Source organism: Sinocyclocheilus grahami, unplaced genomic scaffold, assembly GCF_001515645.1.
Source record: "Sinocyclocheilus grahami isolate Dianchi unplaced genomic scaffold, SAMN03320097.WGS_v1.1 scaffold227.1, whole genome shotgun sequence".
In the NCBI taxonomy this organism is placed as follows: Eukaryota; Metazoa; Chordata; class Actinopteri; order Cypriniformes; family Cyprinidae; genus Sinocyclocheilus; species Sinocyclocheilus grahami.
In genome coordinates, this window is record NW_015505406.1 from 700,983 (window position 1) to 723,272 (window position 22,290).

A 22,290-nucleotide genomic window follows, 5' to 3' on the forward strand; every position below is an offset into this window, starting at 1 on the left:
AGCGCCATCTGCAGGTTTCCGATGTGATAACGCAGTTCCGTCATCGCCACTCAATAGTATCTTCTCTCACTGGCCATTTATTTATTTATTAATTTTATTGCAGTAAACAACAAGGATTACAGTACGTACAAAACAAACAGTAAAAAACAGTACGTGCAAAACATGCAAAATACCAATCAATAATAAACCACTCGAGGATTAATAGATAAAACATCACAGAAAAAAAACAATATAATATAAAAATTCTTAAGAAAAGGACAGAATAAAAAAATAAAAAATAAACCAAGGCACACAAATAGAAATCCAAGTATATTAGGGACCACTGGCCATTTATACAATTATATGGTAAAGAAACATTTGAACCTTTCATTTTAAAACAGCAGATTAGAGGAGCTGTAAAAATATATTGAGATGGTTTTTAGTACTTATACCGCAAATATATATTCTTAAAGCAGCACTATGTAACTTTTGGCGCTCTAGCGGTTAATAAACAGAACTGCACACATCCCATGGAAGAACATTCCAACCGGAGCTACTTCTCTAAGTTTATGTCTATGGTGATTTACACAGGTATGTGTTACTCCGCAGCGGTGACGACCCAACCAGGCTACAATAGTCCAAATATAAGTACTTATTATAAGTGTACCGTAGTGATTCGGAATAAGACAAATACGCGGTTTGGAAGATTAATTCATGATGTACTCGCTCATTATATACATTTTGCAAATTTTGAACACAGAAAAAGTTACATAGTGCTGCTTTAAGGACATCAAGGCTTAAAATAAAACTCCAGAAAGGTGTAAAATATGTGACCTTTAAGCTTCTGTCATCATTTATTCAACTTCAAATTTTTCCGAACTTGTATGAGTTTCTTTTGATTAAGCACAAAAGATATTTTGAAGAATGTTGGTAACCAAATAGTTGTTGAAAATAATGTGTTTTTTGAACATTAAAGCATGTCAACATATTCTGTTACACCAAATACACAAAACAATGACCTTTAAAAAAGCATCATATGACCCCTTTACCTTGCTGATGAAGTGACTAAACTATTTCTCCCTCACGCATTCCGTGGCTACTTTCCTGAATCATTCAAAGATAACGTAGGCCTATATTCGACTATTATTAATATAAAAGCTGAATAACCTTGAACAAACAACAACGTTTTTATAGAGTTCAAGTCTTACAAATGTAAGTCAGCTGGCCAACATTTATTAAGATAATGGAAGTTGATTATTTTTACGTTTACATTAACTTTAAGAAGTTGTTCACCCAAAAATTAAAGGTCCCGTATTGTCAAAACGGAAATTTCCTGGCTTTTTTTCATGATAACTGAGGTCTAGGCACTATGTAACTACCATATAAGTTTTAAAACTACTGTCAGTCCACAGTAAAATGCACACAGCCTGCATAAAGTAGCTGTGATTTTTCACGAACCGTTGTGACTTCCGTAAAAAGTTGACGTCTGAACTACACAGTCACCGCCTTCAGTCCCCACCCCGAGCACCGCCCGCCGTCCCACTCTCCTTTTGCCAAACCCCCAGACAACATCGCGTCCATGCCATTGCTGAGCAACAACAACACAGAAACATGTCAAGAAAACACTGTTCAGTCTGGATCTGAAACTACATCATTGCACAGTAGGGCTGTGACGGTCGCCGTGACAACCGCGTCACTCTGTAACAAGCATAATACAAAGTTTTGTATACAAGTGTAATAATAGTAACAGTGTTTTATTTAGACTATAAGTCTATACTAATTCACAAATTACCTCAAAGGCCATACACGGCATTTGATCCTATAGATTGGCAGGTTTGAGTACAGAATACAGAAACCAAATACTACATCGCCAATCTGGAATCATTTTCATTCATGTCACCCATCCGCATTTGTACAAGTGTCTTCAAGTTCACATGATCGCAAACACTCAGCTGGTCAGGTTTGTATTTACTGCATTCGGTGTTTGAAAAAACAAACATGAATTACCATTCTGAAACATCCTGTTGTAAGCGCATTTGACAGCAGGCTACAGCATACATGACCCTAGTTACCTGTGGTTGGCCTGGCTGTGCGGCACTCAGAAAACAGCAGGCCAATCAGAAGAGAGGCTCATGAATATTAATAAGACAGGCCAAAATCGACCTGTTCTTTGCAGAACTCCTGAGAGAGGAGCTGTAAAAATATATTGAGATGGTTTTTAGTACTTATACCGCAAATATATATTCTTAAAGCAGCACTATGTAACTTTTGGCGCTCTAGCGGTTAATAAACAGAACTGCACACATCCCATGGAAGAACATTCCAACCGGAGCTACTTCTCTAAGTTTATGTCTATGGTGATTTACACAGGTATGTGTTACTCCGCAGCGGTGACGACCCAACCAGGCTACAATAGTCCAAATATAAGTACTTATTATAAGTGTACCGTAGTGATTCGGAATAAGACAAATACGCGGTTTGGAAGATTAATTCATGATGTACTCGCTCATTATATACATTTTGCAAATTTTGAACACAGAAAAAGTTACATAGTGCTGCTTTAAGGACATCAAGGCTTAAAATAAAACTCCAGAAAGGTGTAAAATATGTGACCTTTAAGCTTCTGTCATCATTTATTCAACTTCAAATTTTTCCGAACTTGTATGAGTTTCTTTTGATTAAGCACAAAAGATATTTTGAAGAATGTTGGTAACCAAATAGTTGTTGGTAACCACTGGAAGAGAGAGAGAGAGAGAGAGAGAGAGAGAGAGAGAAAAAAGGTATTAAACAATGTTGGTAATTCTCATGACAGGATTTTAATTTTTGGGTGAACTAACCCTTTAAACCATTTGGTAGCCTATGATACTGTTCCTTTAAAATGTAATGATACAGTAAACTCTAAGGCCTTTTATTCTCAGGTTATTGTTAAAGAATATGGCTGAACAAGAGGTGTTTTTTTGTAACAATATAAACATGTTTAGATATATAACAAATCCAAAAGTGTTTATAGATCTAGAATCATTGTGTTTTACGCACATACTGTATACTGCCTATCCTTTTTGATCTAAATTCAGTGTTTAGACTGCATATGTAACCGGCTCATAACATGATCCTATAACTTCCCTTGTCAGTATGACATTAGCTCATTAAATTTAAGGCCTACAATAAATAGGCCACACATTCCACACCACAAAGTCGCTGTTCAACTCAGGGGTGTAAACTGCAATTTCAGAGTTTGTATGCTGTTAAATATAGATTCGTGGGCTCAGGCACTAGTTAGACAGACTGGGTGGGGATGCATTCATTTGAACAGTTATATTCAGATTTCGCTCTCAGAAACTGGCCTCGTGCCACTCAAAACAGGTCCAGTGTTGAAGTAACGGGCACTGCTGACTGAACCGTTGTCTTAGGCTGACGCATGATCTTCACATGACGTAGGCCCTATGTAAAAGTTCCAGCCACAAGTAGTGAAACAGTGCCTGCAAGAGAGTGCGTTTCTGTCCATTCAACGGGATGAGCGCGGGTGGGTTTCAGACAGAAACAGCTAATTGTGTTCTATATCCTTGAGTAGGCTGAATAAAGACGTGAGGGCAAGAAAATCTTGAAAGACCATACAATAGAAACTTCAGACTACATCTTCAGACAAAATACCTTAAAGGGGTCATATGACGTTGCTAAGAAACTACATCATTGCACAGTAGGGCTGTGACGGTCGCTGTGACAACCGCGTCACTCTGTAACAAGCATAATACAAAGTTTTGTATACAAGTGTAATAATAGTAACAGTGTTTTATTTAGACTATAAGTCTATACTAATTCACAAATTACCTCAAAGGCCATACACGGCATTTGATCCTATAGATTGGCAGGTTTGAGTACAGAATACAGAAACCAAATACTACATCGCCAATCTGGAATCATTTTCATTCATGTCACCCATCCGCATTTGTACAAGTGTCTTCAAGTTCACATGATCGCAAACACTCAGCTGGTCAGGTTTGTATTTACTGCATTCGGTGTTTGAAAAAACAAACATGAATTACCATTCTGAAACATCCTGTTGTAAGCGCATTTGACAGCAGGCTACAGCATACATGACCCTAGTTACCTGTGGTTGGCCTGGCTGTGCGGCACTCAGAAAACAGCAGGCCAATCAGAAGAGAGGCTCATGAATATTAATAAGACAGGCCAAAATCGACCTGTTCTTTGCAGAACTCCTGAGAGAGGAGCTGTATACCAATCCTTTATCAGAGCCGTCAATTTAAGGCTAATTGTTCGCCACTATATTTCAATTTCTACCATTTTAGTGCTTTTTGTTTGAACTGCACACAATTATAATTCAGTTGTAGATGCTGGCATGGTATTTTTCTTTGCTATTTGCTTTAAGGATTACAATTGTTGTCTGATTGGTCAACTCCCATTCTTGTGGTACTTGTTGAACTTATTTGAGAACTAGTGTGAAAAACGTATGTGTGAAAAAAAAAGAAAAGTAGGCCAGTGTGAAAAAAACACCAGCTTCAAAATTTGGATAAGTGTATGAAATTAACAAACAAAAGATAAAACTCCCTTAAAGTAATGCTAGCCACAGAGTTTAATGTACTCATAAATCCAAAACTGACATTTCAGACAGTTAGGTTTAGGATCAAAACCATGACTGGAAAACGTTAATTCTCTTCTGGGTTCTAGGACTACAAACTAAACAGCTCTATTTGTGCCTGAAATGTCAAGGACATCACTGACGCAAAAGAGGACCTGTGAGTGATCAACAGTTTTATGAAAATGTTGAAGGTGTGGCAACATGAAAGGAGAGAATGGAATATTTTCTTTACGCTGCATGGTGCCCCGGTATAGGCTCATTAGTACCAGGACAGCGCCATGAACCATTATATAACTGACATTAACAACTACAGCTCTTAGAAAACGCATGCATTCATGGAAAAATAGCGGCCCTGACGTCACAACCAGTAGCCTAAGACCCTTTTATACACACCTCATAAAGAACAGATGGAAAAACAGAGGCACAGTCACTCTGCACATGGGATGCAAGAACCTTTATGCAGAATTTGATTGATCCAAACATTAGTGGAAAAAATAGGCATCTTAGCATGTATTTAACAGTCAATGTTAAACAACTTAAATGTACGCTAATTGTAAATGTAAGCAGTGCACAAATAACAACAGTCTACACCCAAAATAACATCAGCTGAAGGTCCACTACATACTATATAATGCATTCTCCTCTTGTGAAGGGCAGGAAACCGTCTGCTTTTCCTGTTTCGTCTATGACGTTGTGACGTTCTTTTTCTGCTACTATAGTATCTTTTTTGGGGTACTTTCAGAAAGAGATGAACGTGTGCAGCACAGAATAAAATCATACAATACAAAACAATAACAGTAGTATTGCATTGAGAAAGCGCAGCATAACTAGTGTGTCGCAGTTTGAGGGGGCATCAGCAGGGCCGGACTGGGACACAATTTCAGGCTGGGAAATCTCACACTCATTCAGGCCACACAGAAAAAAAGGGGCCAAAATTGTACCTTTTGGGGTACAACAGCTTGACACCGTAGCAGTACACCGTACATATTAGCACCTTAAGTGTAGTAATTCGTACCCTTAAGGTACTAATTTGTAGGCCTACCTATTAGGGGTGTCCAGTGACAAGCTGTTGTACCCCAAAAGGTACAATTTTGGCCCCTTATTTCCTGTTTATAGCCTATACATCCACAACAATTTCTGAAACCACAGACAACCCTATTATTTGTATGGCCATCACATAAAAAAGGTCTGAATCCTTAGTCTGGGGCTGTGGAAAATAATTAAAGCCCCCCCTGTGAACTGTGTCCACCTTGTTGAAAACATTCACCTCAATCTTAAAATGACTTTATTTAATAAACCTATTTCATACAAGTGTACACTACCAGTCAAATGTTTTTTAAAGAACCAAGCCTGCATTTATTTGATACAAAGTACAATAAGAGCAGTAATATTGTGAAATATTTTTATTATTTAAAATAACTGCTTTCGATTTTGAATATATATTTAAAATGTAATTTATTTCTGTGATCAAAAAGCTGAATCTTCAGTGTCACATGATCCTTCAGAAATCATTCTAATATGTTCACTTGCTGTTCAAGAAACATACTTGTTGTTATTATTATTATTATTATCATCATCAATATTTAAAACAGTTGAGTACATCAGGATTCTTTGATGAATAGAAAGGGGGATTATAGAAATTATTACTTTTATTTAGCAAGGATGCTTTAAATGGATCAAAAGTGATGATAAAGACATTTATTATGTTACAAAAGATTTCTATTTCAGATAAATGCTGTTCTTCTGAACTTTCTATTCATCAAAGAAACCTGAAAAAAATCGAATCTGTTTTCAACATAATAATAATAATAATGACAATAATAAATGTTTTTTGAGCAGCAAATCAGCATATTAGAATGATTTCTGAAGGATCATGTGACACTGAAGACTGGAGTAATGATGCTGAAAATTCAGCTTTGAAATCACAGGAATAAATGACATTTTAATAAAAATATTTCACAATATTACCGTTTTTGCTGTATAATAAATGCAGGCATGGTGAGCAGAAGAGACTTCTTTAAAAAACCTTAAAAATCTTACTGATCAAAACATTTTGACTGGTATTAAAACAATTTCTAAAGTTCCTAAATGTCAAAATTAGTAACATTTTTATATATTTGTTGAAAAAGTCTAATACACTATTGAGTTATTAGGCTGTGCGATTTATGATTTGTTATCGAATGAAAAAATCGGAAATGATCACGTTGGTACATCGAGAAGGCATAAATATAAAATAATAATAATAATAATAATAACTAAACAATTTTAAAAAAGCAGGGCAGCAGGCCAAATCAGCCGCCAGGCCACCGTGAATTCTCCCGGTTCTCCCGATGGCCAATCCGGGCCTGGGCATCAGCAACTGGGAAAGATGCGGGACATACTGTATAGTTCACTAGGAAGCAGTTGGTCTCTTCAGCCCTTGCTGAGGTTAAGTGCTTTGCTCTGGCACAATGGCAATAGATAGGATGCCTTCTCCAAGTGATGCATCACCTCCATATGGGAGTCAACAAGCAACTTTGGCATTAATAGCCCAGATTATTAACCATTAGATTGCTCACTCCACTAACTCTTTGAAGGTTGTTTGCTATGCATTGGTGTTAATTTGATCAATTAATTTGATAAACCCACGTTAGTCACTCTCACGGTTTATACCGTCACATTTTCTGCGATCTTTGTTAGGTCCAGTAGAAGTAGCCTACATTAGAAAGTGTTACAACCGAATGGTCAGCCATGATACATCTAGTTTTTTTTAAACATACGGGATGAAAAGCTTGTATTATTGTCATACATTTAATTAACAACAGAGCCTACTGATGATACCAATTCATTTAACATGACGAAAGGATCAAATGGTAAATTATAGTTTCATACTTTATGAATGTTTTTGTCTTTCATTTATATTTGTTCACATTGTATCACCTGTACGTGCAGGTAAGCATACACCAGTCATCGTGAACATGCAAAAAATTACTAAATACAGTAACAAACACATGCAGGTGTTTTGTTTGCTTATCAGTCTGTACCTACATCAAGCTCGTCATCATTCGATGCTATCTGTACTTGTGCATTTACATATCCACTTGACAACCAGTGGCATTTACTTTCTCTCTCCGCCGACCGTGCGCAAAGACACATTGTCTTTGTCCCTGGTGAATCTTATTTTGGGTACATCGCTGACGCTTTCTTGAGGGCTGAACTTTGCCCACACCCTCCTCATACACTTCCAGCGCTCGTTAACGCATGGTTGTCTCACAGCTCCCCGCGGAGGCGTGCCCACACCGCTCAAATACAGCGCCGCAGACGCGCGTCTGACTCATTGGGTTTGTCAGAGCGCACAGTGAGGTAAGCAGAGCCGCGCTTCCCACGCCGAGGAGAACATGCGATCGTCTCGAACCATACCCACTCCCGACATTGAGACGCAGCGCGTTCGTCTCAGTGTATAGTGAAGCGCCTTTGCCGATTTAGGAGAGAAAAGTTTTAGGAGGTGACAAAAGCTACGACGGTTTGCACGTCTACTTTCCATTCAGCTGTTTGTGGAGGACGCATGATTTACCTGTGCCGGACCAAAAGCGGAGATTGCATGAAAGGTGAGAGTCTTTCACTGACAAATCTTGGATTTGGAAAGGAATTAGTCGCGAAAATATGTATTTGTTCTGTCGCCCTTATTAATGAAGCTGACAATGAAGATGGTCTTTCAACCTGATTAATTGAAACGTGGCTACTGTTTTTTTTGTTTTTTTTTTTGCTGGAATTTTTTATAGTTGTGTATATGACTTTGCTAATGGACTGTGAACTAGTGATGGATGTCTGCCAGGCTCATTAGTCAATTTAAGAACTATTGCGTAAAATAAGTGTTTATTTCATGTTAATGTCATTTAGTGCTATTTGTATTTAACAATTTTACCTGACTAGAGCCCCAAGGTAGAAGAAAAGCAGGCATTTTTAGGCTAGCTTAAGCTTGTTTTAGACTGATTTAAGTAAGCAGTATCAATATTGGCATCAGTTACTAAAAAAGTAGTATCAGTCAACCACTATGAAGTAATTGCACTGGTTTGTAATTAACTCTTGAAGAGTTGCAGATGACCATGTAAGGACCTCTGCTGAGTAAAGTTAAAGATAGACTTTCAGTTAAAGCTGTTTTTTACTTTAACTGCAACATTAAAAAAAACAACAACTTGTATTTATTATTAGTCTGCGACTATGAGATAACCATCAGGATTACTTTATATTCACGCAGCTGTTTGATTCTGAATGTTCTTATTGTGGGTATATCTAAGTGTCTCTTTCTACAGCAAATGTGGCAACATAAAACACATTGGACAAATTTTGGGTTTACAAAAAATCTGCTATTTCTGAGATGGTTCACAAAGCACATTGTGGTTCCGATGTTCACAAAGGTATTCTAAAGGAATGGTAATTTCCTTACAGATGTGCTTGTGTGTGTTTGTCTGCTTGTTGCCAGTAGATCAGATCAGTCTATTTTATTTCGTGTTTGCATTTCTCACCTGACACACGCTATTACACACCATTGTCTTTTGGGACAAGAAACATTTTGAAGGTGGCGGGATGTCGTCTAAAGCTGTTTCCTGTAGAAAGTTTCTCCTCAACAATAGGCATTGGGGCTAAAAACAGTTGGAGGTCTGAGTGGTGACCAACATCAGAAGCATCTGAGGATGCTGAAATAATGGGCCAGAAAAAAAGAGAGCGGAAAAAATAAAATGCAGCACAATGGTATGGGCCACATGGCCAGCACAATGTGGGAATAAGTGAGATGTTTTTGGGAACAGGAGACAAAAGAAAAACTAGCTGCCAGTGTTACATAACTTCTGCAAGGCAGAACTACAGCACCCCTCTGTGCATTTAGACTTGACCTAATGAGGCCCTCAAGGGCATGTTAACACGGGTTGATTCAAATACATGTATGAAATGGGCGTTGTTAGTCCTTTTTCCAGCAGAGTGTCTTCGATGACTCGCAGACGACAGACGTTCTTCCACTCTTGAGAGACACAAACGCTTAATATTTGAAGCTCCTGTGCTGCATGCAGGAGGAGACAATGCATAAGTGTGTTAATGCTTGACTGAAAGCCATCCTAGCTTGAGATCTTGGGTGTGGGTTTATTTGTAGCCATTCTTCCATGAAGAGCTGGCAGACAGTTGCAGTCAGATTGCCACATAAGAACAATGTTCTGGGTCATTTTATGCTTAAACATTAAGGTAGTGTGTGGCTAAATATGAGGTGAAAAACATGGTTTTTGGGGTAAAAAGCATGTTGTGTTAAGATTTTCACCTCATGAGCATGAAAACATCTTTCTCTTGTTCTTTGTTTCAGATCTCAAGGCTATACTGAGTTGCACCACACTGGGAGGCTTACTGGATAAGCAGGAGAAGTATCCCTGTGACTCCCAAAAAGTGTCTCCGCTTCTATCTTCTCCCACGATGGCCCTGGCCTCCTTCCATCTGATGCAAACTCTAAAGAACTCTCCGGCGGCTCTACGTCGGCGATTCCGTCGCGACCGAACAGAGAGCCTGTCTCACGGCGATCCCCTAGAAGCCGACTCATTCTTTTGCTCCAGGCCAACAGGTGTTGATAAAGTGCCTGAAACCTCCAAAGCTCGGAGAGCCAAAGTATCTTGGACCTGCGACTGTCATCGCTGTGACGCGGACAGGGGTGCTGACTGATTTCCAGCCACAGTGGATCCATGCAAGCAGGCTAAAGGCGGCTCCGGAGACAGGAGGGGATCTGTGATCGTATCTGGAGCTGGATCGAGTTCGAGGAGCTGAGAGAGGAGTCGAGGTGCGGAAGGGGCGGAAGGAGAAGCAAGAGTTTACAATCATCATTCCTGATAGTTGTGTGGCCATGGGTATGAGACAAATGATATACCTGGTCATTCTGATAAGTTTGTTTACTTGTACGCATACTTTTATAAGTACAGGTAATGAAACGTGGCTTGGGCATGATGATACACCCCATGCCTATGCCACGAATATGTGGTGGAGATTTGCTAATTATACGGCAAAGGCCGAAGGGAAAAAGGGGTCTTGTTATGTCTGTACAAAAATGCCCCACAGTGTGGTCGGTCCTCGGGTAATTGTTAAAGCCCCACCACGGCAAGATTGGGAATGCATTTCTTTTATTAGTGTTGCAGGCTTGGTTCCTGCTTTGAAGACTTCTGGACAATGGAGGTGCAGACCAAATGGTACAATATGGTTTATACCCCAAGTGTTTGTAAGAGTGACAATCGTGAGTTCAATTCCTGACTCATTATTTTGTGTAGAAAGAATTGAAGGAGAACAGAAGTTGGGTGAAATTCCATTGAGCAAGTGTGATCGAGTTTATCAATATTGCCAGATGAAAAGTATTACATGCTGTCATTATTGTCTTTTGAATGCAGGAGAAGTTAAAATAGAGGACATGGGTTGAAATGTATCAAAGAATGATAAATTTAGGATTAGGGAACTGTGCAGCGAGTGTTTATGTATTCATTGTTTATTTTAAACAAAAGCAGGCAACTGTTAGAAAACACTCTCTGTCTTTTGATGCCGTACCCCTCCTTTCTGTCTCTTTCTCTCTCCTTCTCTGAATCACCCCTCCTCTATCTGTTCTCTCTTTCTCTTGTATGGTGTTTGAATGTCTCTTACGCAATATTCAAGGTAAAGGAAGTCTATTCCTTATATGGATATGTTTTTCTGTATATGTGGCAATTTTATACAAAACACATGTTCTTGGGAAAAACATCCTGTATGGATATGTCCCCCTATCCTCATTGGTTAAGAGGGTAAAAACTCCCCTCGACATGCCTATATAAGATCTGTATTTCTGTGAATAAATTGAAGTATTGAGAATACATGGACTGTGTGTTTTCTTACTTCCCGGCCGTATTTATTTACACTTGGAGAGACTGAGAAAATTTCACGGTGGCAAAGAGAATATCGAGGGACCAAATTGTTATTTTTATTAACAGTGAGTTAAAGCAGGACAAAGTAGAGACCGATGAGTGCTGTACTCTTGTAGCTTAAACAAAAGATGCTAGCAATGCCAAGTTCATGGGTTCGATTCCCAAGGAATGCATGAACTGATCAAATGTGTACCTTGTATGTAATGCAAGTCACTTTGGATAAAAGCGTCTGCCAAATGCATTAATGCAAAGAGTGTGATGAATGCAACCAGAAAATTGCATTTGCTCAGTGTTCTATTTTTCTGTTTAAAAGTTGTAACGGTTTTGTTTTGGATTTTGTGTTACAGTCCGTTGGAAGAAGAGGGGGTCAGTGTCCCGCAGTCCTCTCCGTGCCATTTCCAGAAGAGGTTCTGCCAGTGACAACTGGCATTGATAGACCCCGTCCCACCCTAAAGCTTGACCACATTCATTTTTTTGATGCTTGGGATTTTCCAGCATGGAATGTGAGGAAAAGGACAACCACACCTACAACTGGTGGAACGTTTGATCTTTGATAGAGTTTGCAACTCAAGTTCAGAGTCCGTATTCTAAGCGGTCACTGCATTTGAGTTTACGGATTTACCAAAGTGATAAAATGTAGGTTTCCAGAGATCACTTTTTTTGGTTTAGGAAATTGATGGGTTCAGTCATGCTTGTTTAAATTTCATCTCAGTTTGCTTAAGGACTATGAGACACAACCAAAACTGCTAACCTGAGCTGAACTTGTCTAGTTTTAAAGCCATGCATGTATCACAGAGTTGAGTTTTTCTAGTCAGTCTCCTCCTGTGTGTACACTACATGTCTGGGTAGTTTGTTAATGAGACTGATGAGCAGTCAGACAGGCTTTGTTTGTATTAGAGGTGTCTGGTGAGGATCTGTGTGGGAAGTGGGTGAATGCTAAATCATGGTAAACAGTAGGACCAGGACATAAAAGTAAACTCTTTGGAAAAGTGTTTCTATCCCAAATGCACAAAGGAAGCAATGCTTTTTATGCTGTAAATGGGCGTTTTAAAGACAATCAGTTTTATTCTAAACTACTGTACTGTATGCTTTCACATGCTCTTTTTGTTTTTAAATGGTCAAAACCTCCACACATTATTACCAATGACTGAATTACAATTACACCATCAATGTGACCATCATTCATGGTGTATTATGTACTGCATAATTGTATACTGGCTTGACAATCAGGGCTGGTTGTAATTTGGCGTTTTGGTACTGAGATTCTTGTTTCTGGTTGTCTTTCATAGCCATATCATATCCTGCTTTGCCTGGTTCTACCTCAGTTTGCCATTTTTATTCAGCTTTGAACCTAAAGCATAGGTTTGTTTAAATTTCATCTCAGTTTGCTTAAGGACTATGAGACACAACCAAAACTGCTAACCTGAGCTGAACTTGTCTAGTTTTAAAGCCATGCATGTATCACAGAGTTGAGTTTTTCTAGTCAGTCTCCTCCTGTGTGTACACTACATGTCTGGGTAGTTTGTTAATGAGACTGATGAGCAGTCAGACAGGCTTTGTTTGTATTAGAGGTGTCCAGTGAGGATCTGTGTGGGAAGTGGGTGGATGCTAAATCATGGTAAACGGTAGGACCAGGACATAGAAGTAAACTCTTTGGAAAAGTGTTTCTATCCCAAATGCACAAAGGAAGCAATGCTTTTTATGCTGTAAATGGGCGTTTTAAAGACAATCAGTTTTATTCTAAACTACTGTATGCTTTCACATGCTCTTTTTGTTTTTAAATGGTCAAAACCTCCACACATTATTACCAATGACTGAATTATAATTACACCATCAATGTGACCATCATTCATGGTGTATTATGTACTGCATAATTGTATACTGGCTTGACAATCAGGTCTGGTTGTAATTTGGCGTTTTGGTACTGAGATTCTTGTTTCTGGTTGTCTTTCATAGCCATATCATACCCTGCTTTGCCTGGTTCTACCTCAGTTTGCCATTTTTATTCAGCTTTGAACCTAAAGCGTAGGTTCTAATTCCAAACAGATAATGAAGATTAGCAGTATTGCTGTGTGCTTTTAAAATGAGATTATTCTTTCTATGCACCTGCATTCCAGCAGTTTTTGAGGCCATAATGGCTCATGCCCCCCCCCCCCCTCCATTTTTAAAAATGTAAATGCAGCTTGTCTTACTACATCAGCCCATTTTTCTTTAAGAAAAAAGCCCAATAAGTCACTGTCTCCAGGCAACAGCTAATGACGTCAGAATGCTGACTGATTCAAAGGTATGCTTGTATAGAGCGTCCTTGAAAAAGCAGCATCTTTGCACTGCAGTTATATGTAGTTATAAATTGCAAAGAAGCATTTTTAAGTGGCCTGGTTGCACAAACCAAGTATTTTAAAGGAGGACACCCTGCTTCGCATGACTGGAACAATCAACATTTCCTAGTACAATAGATTGTCCAACACCATAAGTAGCTTTTCCCTAACACTGTTACATACGCTCACTAAGAATCGCATCATATATCACAGTAGTATACAGTCGGTGCCTCACGGTATTAGAAATTCTGCCTCATGTGTTTAGGCCAATGACATCAAAGGATTTCTTTTTTCAATTTATCCTTATGGATTTTATTTAGAGTCGTATTAAACCGTATCTTGCATTACAACGACCTCAGATCTGTTGTTGGATCTGTTCTGTCTGCTTTATGAGGTGTTTAATGTTCTATGAATGTTCTTGTACCTTCTTTTAAACCTATTTTTGTGTAGATATTTAAATATTAAATGTCTTTTATGGAATATTAAACTTTTTATACGTGAAACATTTGTCTTGTATTCTATTAATTTATTAAACACGCAAAAGTCACCACAAACTTTTAAGAAGCCAGTTGTTACTTGAATTTCAGGACAGATTAGGTCTTTAAAGAGGGAGCCGTTTCTGTGTAAGTCCTGTGGCGCAAATCTTTTAATTTGAGGGATTAAAGTACTCTCATCTGATTTAGTAACTTTTCAAAGACGTATGTGGTTCACAAAAACATGCAATGGCTGACATTCAGACGCTTACAGTCACAGGGCTAAAGCTGTCATTATTAAACCTCTTTGTTTGTACATAAATTAATGGTCCTAAATATCAAAAATAAATAACAAAACCGGTTAGTTCATGGTTCAGATTGTTACAATATTAGACTCTAGGAGTTTTAATGCCAGATAGTAAAAACGGTGATCTTTGGAGTTTAATACCCTTGGATGTTGTTGATTTTTTTTTTTTTTAAGTACCCGTTTCAATTGGCGAATAAAGGACTTGGAGTCCTGTCGCTGCCTTGAAACCTTTGGACCTCAGAGAGGCTTTGGAAATGAAGTCGTCTCAGTGGCTTCAACTCTTCCACAACTAAGAAATAGGGTAGAGGAAATACGCATTAGAGGAAGATGGTCAAATCTAGCCAAAGGCCTGTTTCACACAAACCAATAACTGCTATGGCTCTATGCAAAACAATAAGTGCTTTTGTGCCACAGCAAAATGAATATATACAACAGACACAGGATGTATGAAGCAGGCCTAAGACTTTGCTATGTTTAGATTTTTGTATTGTTTTTCTTGCTCACACCCTTTATCGTATGAGCACAATGACAAAAGAACGTTCCAAATATTTGGATCCTAGATTTCCCGGACTCCTATCTTTCAAAGTAACTCAGGCTCTGTGCTCACCCAGATCATAGAACGGTTCCTCTCGGCTTCCCTGAACCACAATCATCTCCAGGAAATTCAGGAGGGCCCCAGTGACCAGGAAGCGCTCTGGGAGGGACAGGGTTTGGAGGTAGCGCATGTCCAAAGAGAAGGGGTTGTCGGGAGGCGGCATGGTGCACAGTCCCACCAACTCACTCACTACATCCCATACATGAGTTACTACAGAGTAGATGAAAGGTTTGTGTGTTATGTAAGACCCTTGTAAAATGAAAAGTACAGATGTTTGATTACTATCCTTCTGGTGGACTTGGGGATTGATATGCTTTATGGTAACACAGCAATATATGGATATACAACCACTAAAGCAAGTTGTATTTATATTTATACATAATATTTAGCATGTTTTGCAATATTCCCCCGTCAGTCAAACATATTTTATTGGACTGTCTAGCTTTTAATGTACGTAGAAAACTCTTTTATGAAGTGAACTCACTTTTTGTCAGAAAAAGTTTTTAAAAATGTTATCATATGTTAATGTAAAGAATCTTGTGTGATATAACTTGTTTGTTTGTTAGCTGGTTTTTATTGTATTTGTTATACTTGTATGTTTTGAATTGTTTTTGCCATGAAAATAGCCTAAGATGCTGGCATGGCATTAAATAAATATATACTAATACTACATCATCTTTAACCTTGTTTAAATTTTTTTTTTAAAGTTTCCAAACTTTGATTCAGGAGCATAAAGACATATTGTATATAATAAAATAGTGAAAAAATGGCCAATAAAAGTTGAAGATGGTGAAATAAAGAAGTTTAAAGATATTAAAACCTTGGGATGTTGAAACCCAGTCTGTGATGGACTTCAGCTTCATTGGTGTATCTTTGATTAGCGTATCAGTTCCTCCGACGTTTACTAGGCGCTCATGATTGGATCGAATCCAGACATAAGGTTGCCCATACTTGGCATAGCCGGCTAACAAGAACAGGGTGCAGTTAATTTCCTGCAATGAAAAAAAATCTTGTGAGAGCCTTGACCACTGCAAGACAATCAGAAATGTAATCTTGATAACTTACAGAAAACCTAAAAGTTAAAGGTAAACTATTGTATATACAACACTTTATTACAGGTGCATCTCAATAAATTAGAATGTCGTGGAAAAGTTCATTTATTTCAGTAATTCAACTCAAATTGTGAAACTCGTGTATTAAATAAATTCAATGTACACAGACTGAAGTAGTTTAAATCTTTGGTTCTTTTAATTGTGATGATTTTGGCTCACATTTAACAAAAACCCACCAATTCACTATCTCAACAAATTAGAATATGGTGACATGCCAATCAGCTAATCAACTCAAAACACCTGAGCCTTCAAAATGGTCTCTCAGTTTGGTTCACTAGGCTACACAATCATGGGGAAGACTGCTGATCTGACAGTTGTCCAGAAGACAATCATTGACACCCTTCACAAGGAGGGTAAGCCACAAACATTCATTGCCAAAGAAGCTGGCTGTTCACAGAGTGCTGTTTCCAAGCATGTTAACAGAAAGTTGAGTGGAAAGAAAAAGTGTGGAAGAAAAAGATGCACAACCAACCGTATTCTAATTTGTTGAGATAGTGAATTGGTGGGTTTTTGTTAAATGTGAGCCAAAATCATCACAATTAAAAGAACCAAAGACTTAAACTACTTCAGTCTGTGTGCATTGAATTTATTTAATACACGAGTTTCACAATTTGATTTGAATTACTGAAATAAATGAACTTTTCCACGACATTCTAATTTATTGAGATGCGCCTGTATATAGCAAGAGTGCATTATGCAACTTAATTGTATTTCATCTTTAATCTCTTTAATTGATATGTGCGCTACTGTTCAAACATTTGGGTTAAGTAAAGAAAAATCATAATTATTTTAAAATAGATTAAAATAACAGTTATTTTAAATGGTAATAATATTTCATAATATTACTGTTTTTACTGTATTTTTGATCAAATAAATGCAGCCTAGGTGAGCATAAGAGATTTCTTTCAAAATCATAAAAAAAGCATACAGACCCTAAACTTTTGAACGTTAGTGATTATTTTTTCAAACCTAAACGAATTGCCTGTGCATTTTAAGATTAGTAATGTTCTTAATATGTGACCACGGGCCACAAAACCAGTCATAAGGGTCAATTTTTCAAAATTGAGATTTATACATCATCTGAAAGCTGATAAGCTAAATAAATAAGTTTTCCACTGATGTATGGTTTGTTAGGATAGGACAATATTTGGCCGAGATACAAAAATATATTTGAAAACCTGGAATCTGAGGTTGCAAAACAATCAAAATATTGAGAAAATTCCCTTTAAAGTTGTCCAAATAAAGTTCTTAGCAATGCATATTACTAATCAAAAATTAAGTTTTAATATATTTACAGTAGGAAATTTACAAAATATCTTCACGGAACATGATCTTTACTTAATATCCTAATGATTTTTGGCATAAAAGAAAAATAAATAATTTTAAATTTGGCTATTGCTACAAATATACCCGTGCTGCTTATGACTGGTTTTGTGCTCCAGGGTCACATATGTGAATTTGACATTGGCAATGATACTCACAGGAACAGCGATCTCTCTCTCACTGGGTGAGGCTGGGAGAAGATGAGAATCAACATTCCTGTGAGTGAGTAATGAAAATAATTGATATACAGCACTTAGTTTATAATTGCTACAGTCCAAGGATATTTTTCCTCCACCTGCTGGGAGTTTGTTGCTGTGTGGCGTCTGGTGTCTCTGGTTTGTACTGTGGAGGTGGCCCTTCTCCTGCTAAAGGCGAGCTGGCGTAGTCGCTGTCCAGACTGCAACTGCTACTGCAGGTTGAGCTGGTAAAGGTGGAGGCCACAGACACGGCGAACCCAGGAGAACGCCATCCCTGTGAGCAAAGAGTCACGTTGCCATAAGATACAACTGTCACTGATGCAGCAGCACTTAAGCTTGAGATGAACTATGTTTAATGTTTCCAGAGATAAACGTGTATGTTTGAAGCTGCACTGTATGACTTAACATCTCCAAACATCTTCTCAAACACATTTTTAATATAAAAAATCTGAGAGAGAAACGGCGAAACAAAGACCCCCACCAAGTCATCATTGACCACAGTCAGCAGAAGTTCCTCTCTCCCTCTTAGCCAGGGCTGAAAATAATGGAAGCCCTACAGACAGACATAAAACAAAGCAAAAACAGCGGCATGAGCTTTAACTGCCTCAGAAAGTCGTGCAGTTTTAATTAAATAACTTTGAAACTGATTTGAAACAATTGAAACTGTAAAAAGTATTGCTTCAGGAAAAGCCCACCTGTAAAGACCCCAGTATTGCAAGCTCCGACAGGAAGTGCTGAAGTCTTGCCCTTTGTTCATGTTCCTGCATCTATCACAAAGGCAAAACAGTTTAGATAATTAGTTGTTCTTATAAGGTACACAATACACACTTATATAACAACAAATGGCTTTTAATGGTGAATGAACAAGATTTGATGAAGCCCACATCCACTAAGGGCTCGTTACTAGGCAACGGCAACCAAGCCTGTCATTGCCAGCGATGGATTGAGAAAATAAAACCCTTTGCATTTAATATGCGAACATACAATTAATGTTTTCACCAAACACATCATCATGATACGACCTCTGCAACACCGTTTATGGCTGTCGAACTAAATCTAACCGGTTAGTTACCGCAATATCTGGACATTTGCGCATAAATAAGCATGCAATCAAAAGACATTTTCATATACTTACACCAGAACTCATGTTTACACGTGCACTGATGGACACTCAAACCAATTTGCTGTAAATGCGATGCATTTACACTGAGCAAATTAATGCAAGCACACTGTCACGCCTATTCCCACATCCATTTCTTCGTCTTCCCTCTGCAATGCATTGTATCACTTTTTTGTTAAATTAATAATGCATGCAATAGTCTCTAATCCTAATGTTTCTCCTTCACGGTTATAGTTTTTTCGGATTTTAGGTCTTATTTGGAATTTGATCTCGCGCTGATCATTGTGCAGATGCTTCTGTCGCGCACAAGGGATCATCTGCGTGTTGTGCTCTTAAAGAAAAACGAAACCATATGTATGATACTTATACTTTGATGTATTTTTGGAGAGTAAACTTTAACACAACATCACAGGATACATTTGAGGAATCAAATTGAATCAATTTATGACCAACCATAAACAGTTCTGACCAACAGGTAAAATCTGGAACTTATAGTCACCGCCATTTTGTATTCAGTTAAGAATTATTCAGTGTCTATGTAGCTAAATATAATAGCGGTGTCGTCAGGCACTGTAATTTAGCAACATGGTTATTATTTGCATTTAGCCACAGTGCCAGATCATTACTTATTGCGTAATAACCAAAGTTAACTGATTAAAGTTAACTGCTCCGGGTGTGTGTTCACGGTGTGTGTGTGTGTGTTCACTGCTGTGTGTGTGCACTTAGGATGGGATAAATGCAATTAAGCACTAATTCCAAGTATGGGTAACCATACTTGGCCACATGTCACGTCACTTTAAATCAGGGGTCACCAAACTTGATCCTGGAGGGCCGGTGTCCTGCAGAGTTTAGCTCCAACTTGCCTCAACACACCTGCCTGCAAGTTTCAAGTATACCTAGTAAGACCTTGATTAGCTGGTTCAGGTGTGTTTAATTAGGGTTAGAGCTAAACTCTGCAGGACACCGGCCCTCCAGGAACGAGTCTGGTGACCCCTGCTTTAAATGAAGAAATTATGCAGTATTATTGCTTATGAATCTGTGGTTTGCATGTCTTAGAAGGGTTATAGGCTGGGGTTCAGATGGTAGGCCTGGTGGTCTCCCAGCCTGGCCAGCTAACAAGTGCCCCTAAACCACTCTAAAACCGTCAAACCAGATTTCAAAGTTTTCTCATGTCATATAATCATCTGTCTCCCACTACTAATACTGCCTGTGCCAATAAATTGGTGACTTGCACATCAGTAGGCTATACGTTTGTATGTATCATGTTCTTACAGTTATGTTACCGTAAAAGGTCAATCGTTTTTTCATCTTTAATTTCAGCACATGAATCAATCACACATACTATAAAATTCAGGTTCACAACAAGGACACAATCTGTAGCTGGTGAATTCTGTGTTGACTAGAAATGACTCACTGCATATATCAAGCAAAATGATGTCACGCCACCCTGGTGCCCACAACAGGAAGTGAACACAATTGCAGCCATACAATACTGCCAGAAGAGATTCAGTGGAATGTCTACTAGCTGCAAAAACACTCTGGGGCAGAACACATGATGTACTTTCTGTTTTAATCAGTCATCTTATTAATTGTTCTGCTGTAAAACCAAAATGCTGGACCAATGTAGGCTACTGATGTCACGGTTTCACTTTTAGTCACTTCTCAGAATATAATAAAGAAGTATGATATGAGTTCACTGTTTCTCATTATAGTTTGTGATCGTTTCTTCCTCTTTCTTTCAAGGCGCCTATCGTTCCTAAATGCTACTTCTAGTTTCAAATAAAAATAGTGTTTTTAAAATGAATGCCAAAAGCTTTTGGTTCTGACATTTTAGTATTAAAAAAGATTTCAAATATATTCAAAAATGAAATTACTCCGTTTTATAGTGTCACCTCTGTTCATTTAAGTGGTATGTTATCGGATGGTTTACGTTTCAAAACTGACCTCACTTCCTGTCTGACAGTTTAGCTTGACTGCATTATGTTCTTTTCCTGTATATAGCTACACTGTGCTTTTTAAACACTATCTATGGACATCCTATAAAGATTACGTAGCCTGAAAAGAGCTCGATATTCAGCCACTGTTTATTTAATTAATCAATGTAAATAATTCACTTCTGGACCTTCAATGTGAGAATCTTTATAACAGAGAAGTACAATGTGTCTACTCTATTCAATTACACTGAAAAGCTGGTTTCATTCACTCGTTTTGCTCTTTCCATTCAGACAAACCCTTCAAATGTCCCCTGAAATATATCCACTCATTAGCCAAACGCAGAATATTATTTTTGTTTTAGCCCTGATTCATAAAAGCTGGAGGATGTGGTGCAGGTTGTGTCAGTTCATTCTTTTGTTTCAGGCCAAAAGATTTCATTCCATTGAACACTGCTGTCTTTATGCTTTATGTTCAGTACTTGAGTGAATTGTTTTAGTCCATGTCATTTGATTCTGTTTTCTTTCCACCGCTCATCTTTTGGATGCTGATATGTGGATGGGTGCTGAAGGCCATGCTGTGAGTGCAGAATAAGACTCAAATGGGAGGAAAAGACTTTAACAGACGTCAGCACCCCTTTTGGAAAAGACAGTTTTGCAGTCCATTTGAACTTTAGGATAGAATTGGTCATATAGATATATATAGCTCATAGCTCTCTGTCATCGTTTTTATAAATCTAAAACTGAAACTCACTTAAAACCCCCTTATTGTTTTATCATGTTAGACTTGTCTTAGTGATTTCTGTTATTCCCCTTTATGGAAGGGAAAAAATAGAGAAATAACTGTGACTGATCACACAGAGCTGGTCTGTCATGCTGGGGGCATTTCCTGCAAGCATGTCATGATGACACTATAGATGTGAGAGTCACACATTCTCAGGCCTAGATGTAATGCAAATTCAATTGCATTTTCATTTTTATATGGTTCAAATTTGTTATTGTGATATTTTATTATGTCTTTTTTATTATTGAGTTAGTGGCAAGAAAATGTTACAGTGTTTCTGTGACATTTTACAGTTATTTAAATATATTGCAAGTAATTATGACAGCATGTACAGGCAAATCATCTACTTAGCTTTATTTATTGGTATCATGTCTCCATATGTTATATGCTGAGTTAGTACATCATTCAGTTGATAATCTGTATTTCTTTTAGGATTGTCAAATTATGTCATTTTAACGCATATGCTTCCTGGCACAGTTTTGTGTATCTTTGCTTCTACCTTGTGGACAGATACACCATTACATTGGTTCAATAATCCTTTAGTCAGATTTATTCAATTAATTCAGAATGAATGATTTGTTGTACAGCTGAAAAGGTTATATCTCAAAATACCAAATAAAAATTAATGGCTAAAATGAGTGAATAACTTAAAGACTGA

The 22,290-nt window shown here is 37.9% G+C and overlaps 1 protein-coding gene across 1 annotated transcript; it reads right to left on the reverse strand.

The window, feature by feature from the left end:
* Positions 1 to 14,431: 14,431 nt before the first annotated feature.
* On the reverse strand, positions 14,432 to 19,221 carry LOC107597093 (uncharacterized). The gene is made up of 8 exons (XM_016288000.1): positions 18,933 to 19,221; positions 18,493 to 18,564; positions 18,279 to 18,350; positions 17,896 to 18,071; positions 17,759 to 17,816; positions 15,986 to 16,157; positions 15,178 to 15,375; positions 14,432 to 14,859 (listed from the first exon to the last, which is right to left on the reverse strand). Exons 1-8 carry the CDS (start codon positions 18,942 to 18,944, stop codon positions 14,753 to 14,755), a joined length of 867 nt encoding a protein of 288 aa, XP_016143486.1. The 5' UTR covers positions 18,945 to 19,221; the 3' UTR covers positions 14,432 to 14,752.
* Positions 19,222 to 22,290: the final 3,069 nt, after the last annotated feature.